The sequence below is a fragment of the Callospermophilus lateralis genome, unplaced genomic scaffold (assembly GCF_048772815.1).
Source record: "Callospermophilus lateralis isolate mCalLat2 unplaced genomic scaffold, mCalLat2.hap1 Scaffold_1277, whole genome shotgun sequence".
NCBI classification, from domain to species: domain Eukaryota; kingdom Metazoa; phylum Chordata; class Mammalia; order Rodentia; family Sciuridae; genus Callospermophilus; species Callospermophilus lateralis.
The window spans coordinates 407,483-422,799 of NW_027512457.1; the positions used below are offsets into that span (position 1 = coordinate 407,483).

At 44.0% G+C, this 15,317-nt stretch overlaps 1 protein-coding gene across 2 annotated transcripts in view; it reads left to right on the forward strand.

Annotated features, from left to right (window-relative positions):
- The window catches only part of LOC143386067 (nephrocystin-1-like), a 47,798-nt gene that overhangs the window by 15,679 nt on the left and 16,802 nt on the right, over positions 1-15,317 (forward strand). Inside the window, exons 7-14 of one of the 2 annotated variants that reach the window (XM_076841413.1) lie at positions 651-742; positions 1,045-1,087; positions 2,022-2,106; positions 4,038-4,132; positions 5,895-6,023; positions 11,216-11,290; positions 12,959-13,069; positions 14,275-14,357. In XM_076841413.1, coding sequence (XP_076697528.1) covers positions 651-742; positions 1,045-1,087; positions 2,022-2,106; positions 4,038-4,132; positions 5,895-6,023; positions 11,216-11,290; positions 12,959-13,069; positions 14,275-14,357 — 713 coding nt within the window. The remainder of the gene's footprint in view (positions 1-650; positions 743-1,044; positions 1,088-2,021; positions 2,107-4,037; positions 4,133-5,894; positions 6,024-11,215; positions 11,291-12,958; positions 13,070-14,274; positions 14,358-15,317) is intronic. The other variant, XM_076841414.1, reaches the window with a different exon arrangement.

Sequence of the window (15,317 nt, forward strand, 5' to 3'; positions counted from 1 at the left end):
AAGAGTGCTTATTTCTCCAGGCATCTGCCGAGGCTGGCCAATACCATTCTTTCTCAACCTTTGCCAATGTGAACAACAAAACAGCCTCATAGTTTTTATTTGCACTTGTGATACTCCGAATGAGGCTGAGCATCCTTTCATATGATTTACGACCATTTGCATTTCTTCTTTGTGGATAACCAGTTCAGTTTCTTTGACCATTTTTCAAATGGATTTTTTTCTTGATTTATAAGAGCTTTTTATAAAATTAACCCTTAGAATTTGATGTTAATGGTTTCTTTATTGACCTTCAGCTGCGTGTATTTTTTATTAGTGAAATCTGCTAGCATTTCCATTTATGATTTTTTTTTTATTTTGGTATCAATTGCAAAGGGCTTTACCCCACATTTATTTTCTCCTATCAAAGGTAATTATTTTAATTTTTTTCATTTGAATAAATTCTACCTGGGATTTATTTTGGTGAAATTGCTGTTTACTTTAGTCTTTGTCATTGTTTCACATAGTGAAGTTATCAGTCATGGGTTGAAATTTTTTTCCCTGTCACATACTAAATTCCCCTCTGTGCCTGAAAGTTTCTGAAAGTCGTAGCATTTTTATTGGTTGGTTTTTGTGTTAGTTGGAAAGCACTTCCTGTTTCAACACTTTTCCAGCCCTGTGATAAAGAAGAGGAGCAGGCGACAAGTGAAGAGGGCAGTGAGGAGGACGCCAGGGGGACGACGAGTGAAGCCGGAGCTGATCAGAGGTATAGAGCGCCGGAGAGCGAGCAGCTTCTGCCGACTTTTTATTTATTTTTACTATTAAAATAATGCAAGATTTTCTAGAAATGGAGTCAACTTATACCTAGAGAGCTTTTCATATTATTGTTGACTTAAAGGTCATGGCTACTTTAGTTTTGTATTATTTTTAGTGCATTTAGTTCTAGCTTCAACTCGCCTAGAGATTGTTTGGTCTTCAGAATCTACTGAGTGTTTGTACTTGTTCTCTGGTTCATGTGGTGACGGGCAGAGGCTGCGCCTGCACTTACCTGCTCTTTCATCTCCCCAGAACTGATACCCACTGCAGTGCTGTTCAAAAAGCTATCTCAGAGGTTGGTATCTGCTGTCTTATTAATAATACCTTATATTGATGTCTTATAATATTTTTAGCAAATATTAGCAAACACTAAGACATTTGGGATGTCTTAGTGTGTTATTATCTATAGTTCCGGTTGAGTTCAGATTCAAACCAGGATGGAGACTCTTCGAGACTGCCTAGATCTACCTAGGCTCAGTTGTGGAAGGCGCAGGGCAGAAGGCTTCTCTTTCTGCCTTAGCAAACTTGAGCTGCCACCAGCATTTCTCATTAGGGCTTCTGTACAAGAAGAGTAGATCATCTCATTCGTGGTGTGATTTCAGAGCTCGGAATCTTTCTCATTGATCCTATCCAGATTATTTATTATTTTGGCAAAGGCTGGAATTAGATTTTAGTTATTATTTGAAAAGTCTGAAAAACCCAGAAAGGTAAGACACTGTCTGTAATCCTATCATTTTAAAAAAATGACATGACAAAATGAAAATTCTCCACCCTGTGAGTAATCACCATGAACGGTTCAGTTAGCATCTTCCTGACCTTTTACTGCTCTTCTAACTCCCAAGGAGATGCTCGAGGTGCGGGTGGGTGGGGGTGCACTTACGCAAAGCACCTGACAGCTCCTCGGGCGTCAGTAGCGGTATCATCTGCTGAGTGGCAGTGCAGTATGGGGTGGGGCTGGAGCAGGAGCATTACAGACAGAATGTACTTGAAGCAGCTGATCTAGAAACACAAAGCTCTGCACCCGGCACTGTGTGGGCCCCAAGTCTTTGTGAGAGTGCAGATCCAGTGATGGCCATGTCCTCTCAGGAATCGGGTCACGTTGCAGCACTTTCCCGACATGTGCACGTGGTGTTTTCCCGTTGGGTTGTGCTTGCTGTGGTGCTGAAGGGACATAGTGGGGAGGTGAGGAATCATGGATGGATCACTTTTGTTTGTCCTCTCCTCGGCAGATGAACACCGTGGATGTGTTAACCAGCATGGGGGCTATTCCCGCAGGCTTCAGGCCTTCCATGCTCTCCCAGCTGCTGGAGGAAGGTACGGTGGCGCTCGGCCTCTGCAGCCATGCTTGGAGGCTAATGTTTCTTTGGTAGCTAAAACAAGTTGAGGAAGGTGCGGAGTTTCACTTCTCTTTGGAGCATAAGCAAGGACCCCAGTTCTATGAGAGGCCCATCTGTTTACCTGTGTTGTGGGCTCCAGCCCTTCCCTAGTCTCTTTAATCGCCACCCCTTTCCTTTTCTCTAGCCTGCCTGCCCTGCCTTCCCCTGCCACCACTGTGAGCAGCGTACCACAGTGCCACCAGCCCATCCCGTCCCAGCGAGGAAGCCTCCCTTCCTCTCCTCCTCTTCACAGCAAGGGCTCTCCTAGAGCGTCTCCAGTGGGCTTTCTGATTCCTGTTCATCCCTGAATTTCCCGGTACTTGGCAACTTTTGTCTAGAAGCTCATTTTGGAGGGGAGTCATGAGGGACAGGCTGGCTCCTATGTGCCTGAGCCATTAACTGTGGGTGGAAGGGCTACTTCAAGGTTACTTCTGCTGGGAAGGTTCTTCCTGGACCTCCCCAAACAGCTGCCCCTTTCCATCCTGTAATCTCAGGGTCCCTTCTACCTTGGCAGCAATGCCCGCTCTAGCAGCGCAGCTTCCCTCCCACCCCCGTGAGCACACGCACTAGTCTCATGTGCCTACTTCTCTGTTTCCTTTACTTAGCTGTAGGTCAACAAGGACTCTCGGCTCCATTTCCAGCTCCTAGAACAACCCATGGCACAGGGCAGGGACTCAAATTATTTCTTAAACAAATAAGTGATTTTATAATAAATGTTCTTCATGATAAACTATGGAAGAGGAGTATAAAAATGCTTATGTATCTCCCATATCCCGCGTGGGCAAGGGAATGGCTTCCCTCCGAAGGGATGGGCTGGCTGGGAAGTAACAGCTAAAAAAAGTACCACGAGATGACCTCAGAACACAGGAAAGCAGTTTCAGAGCAGGGGCATCGATGGGCAAAGCTGACCAGATGGGTCTAGCTCCTAACAAAGAATGGAGCCCGCGCTTGCTTTATTTATATCAGAACACATCAAAGACTTTTAGTAGAAAATTCTTCACCAAAGCAGGATAGAGGTGGGGGCAGGTAGGCTGCTCCGTTCCTGACAGGTCATACCCATCTCCGGTGCTGTGTAGGACCTTTTGGCAGAGTGGAGGGGGAGTTCACTTGCATTGGGTGGTCTTGATAGCAGAAGTGCCACTATAAGTTCCCAAATACGAGACCTACCCCTCGCTGGCTTCAGTGCTGAAAAGGTCCTCGTGCATTTTGTGGATGTATTCCTGCACTTTTGTGTTAAGAAGTAAAACTAGGTTCTGGGGCCGGGCTCAGTGTAGACCACTTGCCTAGCACATGTGAGGCACTGGGTCCGATCCTTAGCACCACGGAAGAGTAAATAAATAAAATAAAGGTATTGTATGCCTCTACAACTAAAATCATGTATGTGAAGAAAGAAGCAGGGCTGGGGCTGAATGGCAGAGCACTTGCCTAGCATGTGTGAGGTACCGGGTTCGATCCTCAGCACCACATATAAATAAATAAAAATAAAGTTACATCAACAACTAAAAAAAATTTAAAAAGAAGCAAAACTAATGGTTATGTATTTTTTCTAAAATATATAAAAATGTTACAGATTTCTGCATTTTATAGAAATATTTGAATAAATCATCTTCATCATGAAGCATGTTGTTGGTCTAAACTCTTTAAGATCTTCCTTAAAACTATCTTAAGTTAGTCTTTTATCAGTTTTTATCTTAAAATTTGAACATGATTTTATCTTGGTTCGTCTGTCTTGGAAAGCAAGTTGCTAGTAAGCCCCTTGGCATTTTGGAAATATCTGTTTCCTAAATTTGTAGCATAATGTCTTAAGACTTTTGGTTTTGAATTTCATTCTTCTTTTCATAAGAAAATAAAGGAAAGCTGTTTTTTCAGGGAATCAGTTTCGAGCAAGTTACTTTCTACAACCTGAGCTCACAGCGTCACAGCTGGCCTTCAGAGATCTGATGTGGGACGCGAAGACAGGCACCGTGAGTACAGCGACAGCAGAGAAGCTGCAGCCTGGCTGCCGTTGTCCTGGGGCCAGCACATGAGTGACATGTGGTTTTAAACCAGTGGTGTTCACATAGCCAAGGCAGCACCTAGACTTGGTCCCCTGACTCTGGTTTCTCTTAGCGGTTGCGCCCTCCTCCCATCGCCACAAAGGACGTAATACTGAGTCTCCCTGTTCATCATGCTTTACCTCAGTGTCTTCATCTGGGAACAGGGATGACAGTCCTTCTAACATCGAGTGGTTGTGAGAATTTACGAAGGCTTTGGCAGAGCCTGGCAGAGTATGAGAACGCAGTCAGTGTTGGCCAGCACTGTGCTTTGGATAGATGCCCCACGGCCCGTGGGTCAAGGCTTGCTGCCAGCCTGAGGGCTATTGGGAGGTGGTAGGACCTGGAGCTGGGGCCTAGTGGGAGGAAGTTACATGGCTGGGCCACACCCATGAAGGGATTGTGGGACCCCAGCCCCTGCCTCTCTCCCATCTGCTTCCTGGCTGCTGCGAGGTGACACATCACGCCACCATGTGCTCCCCGCTCTGATTCCCTGCCTCGCCACTGGCCCCAAAACAGTGGAGCCAAGCGACCATGGACTGAGACCAAGAGCTGAGCAGACTTTGCTCTCTGCAAGCGGCTCATCTCAGATCTCTTGCAGTGGGAAGCTGCCAGCTCCATCAGGAGGAATAAGAGTGACATGATCTTAGTTGAGTGGGAATGAAGAAGTCGGCAGAACTTCATGATCACACTTTTTGGGTACCACCAAGAATAAAAGATTTTTGCTATCCCAGTATTTGAAGTAGAATATGCTCTTGATCTTTAATTCTACTTTATATCTGCCTGTAACAGATATAAACTGCATTAGAGTATGTCATTCCCTTCCCGTTTACCTTGACTTTACCCTTCAGTGGTGGCCAGGGTGGTAGGAAGTGGGGGTGCAGAACTTGGTGCCCCTATTCCTCTCACCCTGAGCATCAACTGGCGCCTTAGTAGGAGGTGCTGTATTGCAAGTGGGCAGAGAGGGGCTGCTTGGTGCACCAGTGCTTGAGCAGATCACAGTTAATGTCATGAACTTGTGCCCAGGAACTAAAAACCCAGCTCTCATTACTGAAATAAAAATGTGACAGATTATTGAAATTATCTTATCTTTTGCAACAATATAAATTATTTAAATGAAAAGGCTTGTGATCGTAAAGCAGAATGTAAAATTTAGCTAATTGAAGCTGTTCTTTAAAAATAAAAATACAGAATGTGAGTTTATTTATTCACAATCTGACCTTTATCTGTGAAATAGATTTGAACAATCAGACCAAACATTACATTCTATGTCAAAGCATCTAAGAAGCCAAAGAGGAGGTAGCTGGGTGACATTAATGCCAGGTGTCTTGGTTGTCATGCCAGGGCAACTGTCTACAATTTCACACATCGTATGGGAATGGACCTGGAGACTGGAATACAGTGATTCGAGGGTCAGGTCATATATTTTACCTGCTAGTACTAGTAGTCTTTTCATTGAAGTTTTTAAGTGATTAAGAAAAAATGCAAATATTTCAAATATAACTTTATGCAAAATTTACCTGAAATAACTGGGTTTGATTTTGAACAGACTATTGAAACTCTGTGTATGTATATCCATGTGAAAGTTTTCCTTTTTGTATTCTATGTATATCTTCTTAAGCTATATTTTACAAATGATGCTTTGGAAATGGATTTGTACTACTATTAATAGGTTTTTGTATTTTTCTTTCAGATTAAGTCAAGGCCAAGTCGTGTTTCTTTAATCCTCACCCTGTGGAGTTGTAAGATGATTCCTCTCCCAGGAACGAGCATCCAGGTGCTCAGCAGACATGTTCGCCTCTGTCTGTTTGATGGCAGTAAGGTAAGCTCACCGGGTTGAACCATCTCACACAGGATGACAGAGAAGCCCTTCTGTGATACCACATATTAAATGTGGAGTGCACTGTGTGTGTGAGTACGTGGTACTGCAGTGGGTTAACCCTGGCTCTTCAGTTGCTATGTGTCTGATGTTGGTACACACACAGTTAACCCATCTGGGCCTTAGATTTCTTCACTTATGAGAGGGACTGGTACCTGTCTTCTAGTATTGTGTACAGTTCAGGTCTAAGGATAGAGCAATGCATTTTTGAAAATGCAATGTATATCTAGCTCCCCAGTCAAGATATGGAGCATCGCCATCTCCCGTGAGGTCTCCTGGAATCCTTTTCTACTCAGCTCTTCCGTGATTCCTAAAAGACCATTTTTTACCTAATACCAAATGATAGTCTGAATGACTTCTAAAAAAATAATATATCTTTCATGAGATGTAGCTTAAGTGGTGCTTAGGTAGAAATTCGTAGCTTTAATTGCATATACTAGAAAGAGGGAAGGTTTAAAATCAGTGATCTAAGCTGGGAACTTAAGAGACTAGAAATTGAAGAGTGAGTTAAACCTAAGATTGTAGAAAAGAGGAAATAACAAAGAGTAGAAATTAATGAAATAGAAAACAGATGGACAGAAGAGAAAATCAATGGAGATTAAGGTTGATTCTTTGAATGAAGAGATTAATAAAATTGAAAGATGCCCAGAAAGACTGACCAAGATACTTTAAAAAGAGTGAAAGAAAGCTGGGTGAGATGGCACATGCACACCTGTAATCCCAGCAGCTCTGGAGGCTGAGATAGGAGAATCGTAAGTTCAAAGCCAGCCTCAGCAACAGTGAGGTACTAGGCAACACAGTGAGACCCTGTCTCTAAATTTAAAAAAAAACAAAAAAAAAAAAAACAAAAAACAGGGCTGGGGATGTAGCTCAGTGGTTGAGTTCAATCCCTGGTACAAAAAAAAAAAAAAAAAGGAAGAAAACAAATTATCAATATCTCCCATTGAAATAGAAACATCGTTACTGATCCTGCAGACACTAAGGACAATAAGGGATATTATAAGGAATTATATGCCAGTAAATCTGACAACATTGATGAAATAGATAATTTTATAAAAAACCATAATTTACTGAAACTGACATAAGAAGAAATAGAAAATTTGAATTTCTCTTTTAAAGAAAATACAACTTCAATTAAAAAACTTCCTACAATGAAAACTCCAAGTCCTTATGGCTTCACTCTAGTGACTTCCCGCAAACATTTAAGGAAGAAATAATACCCATCTTATGCAAACTCTTCCAAAGAATAGAAAAGGAGAAAACATTCCCTAAAGTATTTCCTAAATCTAGGAAAAACATGACACCAAATGATGACATTATAAGACCAGTATCCTTCATGAATATAGAAACTAAAATCCTAAACAACATTCTCAAGTTGGATCTAGCAATTTATAGAAAGGACAGTAGGTCACAACCAGCTGGAATTTCTCCCCATGTTCAGATGTACATACCTGTGCAGCCAGCATTGGACATGCGAAATTGTGATGTTATTTCATCATATTAGTAGACAAGAAAAAATCATGTGAACATCTCAATAAACATAGAAAAAACATTGACAAATTCCAGTGTCCATTCACGAGTTTTAAAAAATTATCTACAAACTAGGAACAGATGAGAACTTCTTCAAATTTATAAAGAACAAGAAAAACCTAAATTACTATCATTGACAGTGAAATGTAGAATTTTTTTTTTTTTAGTCTAAGATTAAGAACAAGTCAAGGATGCTAAGAAATAAAAATATAACTCAGTTTTTTAAATGAGCAAAAACTTGAACAGGCCCTTCAAAAAAGAAAACATGAGAAACCAAGAGGCATATAAAAATATACCTAACATGTAGGGGAATGTAAGTCAGAATTTACAGTGAGAGACCCACTTAGATGCTCCATACAAAAAGCCCACCTTAAATAGAAAAGGTAAGTTAAAGGGACGAGGGTTCACTATTCAAGATATTAATGTCAGGCTGGGAATGTGGCTCTGTTGTTGAGCACTTGTCTGGCATCTGCAAGGCCCTGGGTTCAACCCCCAGTGCATTAAAAAAAAAAAAAAAAAGGTCAAAGTAGATACATACCCAGTCACCCCATGTTAGAGCTTTAAAACACATGACCTAAAAATTGATGGAACTGAAAAAAGAAATGGGAAAAGCCACCATTATAATTGGAAACTTCACTACTGTTCTCTCAGGAATATAGAACAAGCAGACAGAAGATGAGAAAGGATATTAGGAATTGATTAACCTATTGACAAACTAGGTAGAATCAGTATTGAGCAGCACTTCACCTCTAAACAGTAAGAAGCACATTCTGAGTGCATGTGGAATATCCACCAGTCTACACAGGCGGACCTGGGTCAGAAAGTAAACCCAAACGAGTCTAAAAGAGTTGAGAGCCATGTACCGTATGGCCTTTGAGCACATGAGATTAAGCTAGATATCAGTAACAGAAAGATCCATGGGCAAAGTCTTCAAATGCTTGGAAATGAACAGATTTCTAAATAATCAATGAGTCAAAGGGAAATTAGAAAATATTTTGTACTAAACACAAAGTGGAAGTGAAACAGTCTGGTAGATGTCAGCTAAAGCCTAGTTAGAGGGGTTCCCAGAGTGGGTGGGAGCCACAGGACAGCTCCTCACGGCCTCACCCCCTGAGCTGAGGAGCCCCAGGCCTCCGTGGACATGCAGGCAGAGGCCCTCTGGGGAGGGGACTCCAGGGGGAGCAGGGTGGCCGTCAGTGTGGAATCCTGACAGTGAGTGTCTGGAAGGCAGACAGTGTGAGGAGCAGTGCGCGTCTGTCCTAAAAACAGCAGAGGGCACTGAAGGAGGTAACATGATAAGATTCATGTTCTAGAAAGATCTCTGGCTCCTCTCCGAAGAATGGATTAGAGGGCAGCCAGAGGGGACTCAAGTGGACCACTGGGGGCAGGGCCATGGCACAGCATGGCAGGCAGAGGACAACAGGCATCATCTTCAAGAAGCAAAATCTGGACCCAGCTTGCTTAGGATTGCCCCTGACGCTGGCATTTGCACAACATGGGACCTTGACCTTGCTCTCAGGCTCCTCCTCTTGTACCTCCTGGGATCAATGCAAGGAATCTGGGTTAATATAAGTAAAGCACGGAGAACAACACATGGAGCATAATAAGTGCAACCAAAAGAGTGATGACGATTACAGCTTGGGTGGAGATCAGATGGGGGGAGATGCAGGAGGCGGGAACCAACGGGACTGGTGGTGGGCTGAGTGTGGAGGGTGGAGGGAGAGCCGGTGTGGAGCGGGCAGTAGGTCTCAGACATCCACTCCTGGATAGACCGTGGTCACACGCACACAGGTAGGGAGGACTGGGTGTGGCGCTGCCCTGGTGGTTTTCTTCCACCTGAACTTGGAGTAAGGGTGACCAGAGGGCTACTGTGCACAAAAGCACCACTGCAAACGCGCCAGGAGGTGTCAGCAGTGACCAAGAAGAGAGAACCTGCTGTACTCTCCTGTTCTCGCATGAGAACAGGAAACAAAAACTAGAATTTCACTTTAATAACATGAAAATATGGGATTCATTTTATATCCAGATCCTAGAAGTTCATTAATGAAATTAATTTTTATCAGAGTTGGAAATTGAGAAGTTTTACATCATATTTAATAGTTAGAAAAATGCATTATTTGCTTTTTGAAGGCTTCTTTAACAAATCTAGCCTATTACAAATGAAAAGCTCTGTTGTCAAGCCTGGGCAGCGCCACTCCAGGATGCCCTCCCAGCACCCACAGTCCTCACAGGGCAGGAGTACCCACACCTGCAGCGTTGGGGGGAGCCTCAAGCCTCTGGGTCTGTTGCCTGCTTTTTTTTTTTTTGTTTTATTTTCTAGGGCTGGGAGGGAGTCCGGCTTTGTTCTCTCTCCCTGTTGTCCTCTGTTCTCTTTCCTCCTTCTTGCGTGTGGCTTGGACGTTTCTTAGAACTCCGTTCTGAATTATACGTGGTGTTGAGTGGTCTCTCTGGGTGGCTTCCTGGGTGCTTGCTGTTGGTGTCATTTTACACACCCAGCTGAACACACAGGCAGTGTTCTGGTTGGAGAGAGAGGCAGAGACTGTCCCTCTCTCTAATTCTCTTTGTCCTCATTCACTCACAACTGGCTTGCACATTTCCTGTACATACACTGAAACCACATCACCCAGTCTTACAATTTTTGCTTCAACCATCCACTGAGAAAATTTGTAGTATTTAGTCAGATCTTTACTGTTCCCATTGATCTCCTTCCCGATGTTCCAAGATTCCTTCTTTAGATTGTTGTCCCTTCTGTACAGAGAGTGTCCTTTAACCATCCTTTCAGGGTGACAGATTCTCTTAAACTAGCTTTATCTGAGTATCTGTCTCCCCTCCTCCCTAAAGGACCTTTCCATTAGATGTGGGACTCTGGGTTGACAGTTCTTTTCGTCTACCACTTAAACAACGTGGTGCTACCTCTTCCTGGCCTCTGGTTTCTGCCGAGACACTCACTGCCATCTGAGTCATTCCTCTGGCTTAACCTGGCTGTTTTTCTCTCTTGCTACCTTCAGTGGGTTTTTTTGTTTTTTTTTTTTTCCTGTTTACTTTAGAAGTGTGGTGTACCTGGCACAAACCCTTTTGGGTCTCCCCTGTTTGGAATTTGCTCAGCTTCTTAAATCTGTAGGTTTCTGTCTGGCTGAAATTGGGGATTTTTCAGCCATTATTTCCTACAGTACCTTTTAAACTCCTCTCCTCTGGGACTCCGATGACACAAGGGTTAGATCTTCTATTTTAATCCTGTAGGCTTCTGAGTTTCTACCTGAAGTGTCACTTCCTCTTCTAGTAAGCATATCTCAGATATTGAGTATTCACTTGATATGGTTTATTACTGTCACAAGAGCACAAATCTGAATCTATTTTATCAGTTCCTTCATTGTTTTATTAAGAAGTATTGGGACTCTTGTTTTCACTGTTTGAAAAGTTAGATGCATACTATATTGGATGTAGAAAGAAACCCAGATCTTACAGAACTGCATGAAATAAAAAATGGAACCCCTTCCTCTCCCTCTGCCCTGACCAATATAGCCACTGGTAATTATCTGGGACTCGGAAGGGTGATGTTTCAAAGAACTTCCTACAGCCTGATCTGAAATCGGAAAATCTTTCAGGTCCTGAGCAACATTCACACTGTGAGGGCCACGTGGCAACCCAAAAAGCCCAAAACCTGGACCTTTTCTCCCCAGGTAAGAAATCTGCTGAGTAGCAGAACGGGAAACACCCTTCTTTCCTCCTGGGCGGTCAGCAGTTAAGACCTGAGACGAGGCTGTGGAGGCGTCACATTTAGCACAGAACACATGGAGCCTCATGTGAACCCTTAGATTCTTTACTGTTCTAGGAGGACTTTGATTAAAATTATTTGTGTTTCTGACCCACCAAGGTTATAATTCCAATGAATCATCCTATTCATTGGATTTCAATTTTAGGAAATGCCCATTTGATGAAAAATGCAGACAAGAAGATAAAATTTAGGAAGTGAAGTGTTTTTTCAGAAATGGAGTCTTACGACTGCACTAATGACAGTTGTGTTTTCCTCTGATGAATGAAAGGTGACGCCTAAAGAACCAGTACACTCCAGACTGTCAGAACTGGAATGAGGTTAAGGTTTATACCACTGAGTCAGGCTCGTAGGGATGGATGCTAGTGAATCCAAGATGTCTCTCTGTTCTTTTTATAATACGAATTGTCTGTAGTTCACCTACTTCCACCCCCAGGTTTCATTACTTGAGTGTTTACTTCCCTCCCACAACTAACTCCCTTTATTACTGCACCCTAATTACCCTTCTCCTAATAAAGATCTTAACACAAATGGGGGTTCATCGAGAGGGCACTGGCTGTGAGTGAGGCCCGCCGCTCTCTGGGTGCTGCAGGCATCCTTGCTTGACTACAGCACAATGCCTGAAAGTGAGCGTGGCCTCCTGACCTCCTGACCTCCCTGCCTCCAGGGAGACACACCACATATCTTTGGGCCTGTCATTTTACAGTTCTGTGACGCACAGCTGTGTGTCATGCTTTCTCAGGATATAAAGGTGAGCTTTGGGAGGAATAACTAAGTGCTTGTCACCTTCCTGAATGAATGGAGGCATCCGTTACGTGCCCACATTGTTCCTAGGTGCATGAGGGTTTACTTGTATGTCAGTGGGGAAGAAACACAGCTGCAAATAATAAGAATGCTCTTTACTTAGGATGCTCTAGCCACGCACAGGCCCTTGGGTCCCCGCTTTATTCAATCCTTAGAGTTGCCCTGTGGGGCGGGCACTATGGATTACTCCGGCTCAGGCAGGCTGTGAGGATATGGGGCTCCAAGTGCTTTGGGAAACACAGAGGAGGGGGAAGTTAATTCTAGCCCTTGAGCCTCAGGAGGTTTTGTAAAAGAAAACTAGACCTTAAAGACTGGGTAGGGTTTTATAGGCAAGAAAGGGAGGATGTGCTGTGTACGGAGAGGGGTAGGAGGAGCCCAAGGGGAGGGGGCCTGTTCCAGGAAGGCATCAGGAAAGCCCAGCAGACGTGTGTGCCCAGCCACTCAATTCTGTTTAAAATGAACAGTGATTGGCATAAAAACCTTATAACATATGCCAGGTGGGCCTCGAGCACCTCGGGGGCGGTGTGCCGCACACGTTGTATGTTAGCCCTGCTCGGAGAAAAGTAAGTGAAGAGAAAGATGTTTCCCTCAACAAGGGAGCTGAGTGTGTTTACCAAGTCAGTGGTGTGGATGGGTCAGTCCGTCTGCTCTTAACTTTCCTTAAGAGACCTTTGTGGTAATGCAGAGGCACAAGCCTTGTGTTTGGACGGGGCAGACCGCCCCTTCCCACTGTGCACTGTGGTCAGTAACCCACGTTTCTTTATTGTTCCAGGTCACTGGCATCTTGCCATGCTTGCTCCATGGCGACTGTTTTATCAGGTCCAATTCTTCATCTCCAGACCTGGGAATATTATTTGAACTTGGAATTTCTTATATTCGCAATGTATGTCAGACGCAAGATAAATGTCACTTTATAATATACCAGTTAAAAGGGAATTGGCAGGCCAGGTGCCGTGGTGCAGGCCTGTGATTTCACCGACTCAGGAGGCTGAGCAGGAAGATGGCAAGTTCAAAGCCAGCCTCAGCAACTTTGAGAGGACCTAAGCAACTTAGTGAGACCCTGTCTCTAAATAAAAAAGTAAAAGGGATGGGGATGTGGCTCAGTGGTGAAGCACCCCTGGGATCAGTTCCCAATACAAGGAAAAAAAAAAAATGAGTGCCGGAGTGTGGGTCTCCCTGGGTGGGATTTTCATCTCTGGCAGAGAGAGCTGGCAGTGCTCATGATTCTTAGGCAGTGCTGCTTTCTCAGTGGCATTTAAGATGAACAGGACCTGCTTACATGTTGTAGCACCAGTGAACGCCAGAGCTCCTAAAGAACGGAAATTCAGAACAGAAGGGGTTTTCAGAAAGTGATCAGAAGCACCGTGGCACTCCAACCCCAGGACCCAGTGCACCTGGCCCTACAGTCAGCAACTCTTATTGAGAAACCTGGCCAAGTGGCGGTTCTGTGCAGAGAACACCAGAAGCATGGTGTCATGTGAACTGCTGGAGCCGAGGTGTGGCTGTGCTAGCAGCCCCCCATCTCCCACCCCCTAGCAGCATCTGAATGCAGTATAGGAACCCGGCCCCTCGTAGCCCAGAGCCACCACAGGTACCCTGTGTACTGCATCATCCCGCGTTTCTTTAGGACAAGTACACCCAGGGGAGTCGCAGATGAGTCAGAGCGAGGAGAGGAGCAGCCTGGAGCCAGGCCCAGTGGCCTCTGGCAGTGAACAGTGGGGCAGACTTCCAGGTGTCAAGGCCTTTGCATGCTGAATCCCCACAGTCCACTGCAGGGGGACAGAGCTTGCTGATCCAGGAGCACCCATGTGCCTCTGGGTGATGCCACAGGAAGTGCTCAGCTCCTGAGGCACCTGTTAGCACATCATCAGTTTCAGGGATTTTCAAGGGAAATTTTGACAAAATGTGAGCATCACTTAAAGTGCCACCTCTGCTCTACCGTGGGACCCACCACGTTTCATTTTATTTTCTGGGGCAGAACTGCTTAGCCCTAAGGGGGGATACTGGCCTTGTTCCTTTCAGGGGCTTGCATGTGCTTATAATTTGACTCGTTCAGATGTTGTTTCTCAGACTTGTTTTATTTCCTAGTCAACGGGTGAGAGAGGAGAGTTAAGTTGCGGCTGGGTGTTTCTCAGGCTCTTCGATGCCAGTGGCGTTCCAATACCAGCAAAGTAAGTGCGCTGTGTATTCCTAGCAGTTGTGTGATTTTGTAGAAGTTCTTTTTTTAGGATCAAGGAACTCAGATTTGTTCTGTTGGCATGTCAACAGCTTTTGGGGCGAGGGCTTTTAATGTTGATTTTAGTGTTGTATAAAGTAAAATATGAAAGCAACACACGCACTCTCACCCAGAGAGGAAGAAGGACACATAGGACGTGTTCTAGAATATGCTTGCACTGTCTGTCTGCTGGGACTGTTCCCTGAAGTACTGGCACATTCCATCATGATGAAAACAGTGCGAAAGCTAAGTCCAGGGTCCCCAGGTCCTCTGCGAATCTGTGTAGGACATTGAAATTATAGCAATTTTTTTAATATTTATTTTTTAGTTGTAGTTGGACACAATACCTTTATTTATTTATTTTTATGTGGTACTGAGGACTGAACGCAGGGCCCCACACTTGCTAGGCAAGTGTTCTATCTCAGCCTCAGCCCTCCTGTAAGCAAATTTTAACTTTAAAAGCATAATGCAAGCTAGAAGCAAATATCATCATGCATACCACAAAGTTGGAATGTTGTTAGCCCTAATGTAAAAAGAGCCCTTGAAAATTAATAAGTAAAAGATCATCTGAATATTTATTTATTTATTTATTGGTTCCAGTGATTGAACCCAGGGGTGCTTAACCACTGAGCTACATCCCCAGCCCTTTTTATTTTTTTATTTTGAGACAGAGTCTCGCTGAGTTGCTTAGGACCTCACTAAGTTGCTGAGGCTGGCTTTGAACTTGTGATCTATCTGCCTCAGCCTCCCAAGTCACTGGGATCATAGGCATGTGCCTCCTCACCCAGCTCATATGAATATTTAAATGGGGAAAATAAAGATCTAAGTCTAGGATATAAACAAGACATTCACAGAGGGCTACAGATGGACAAGCAGTAGGGAGGATGGGGATCAAGATCCTAAATTTGTCATTACA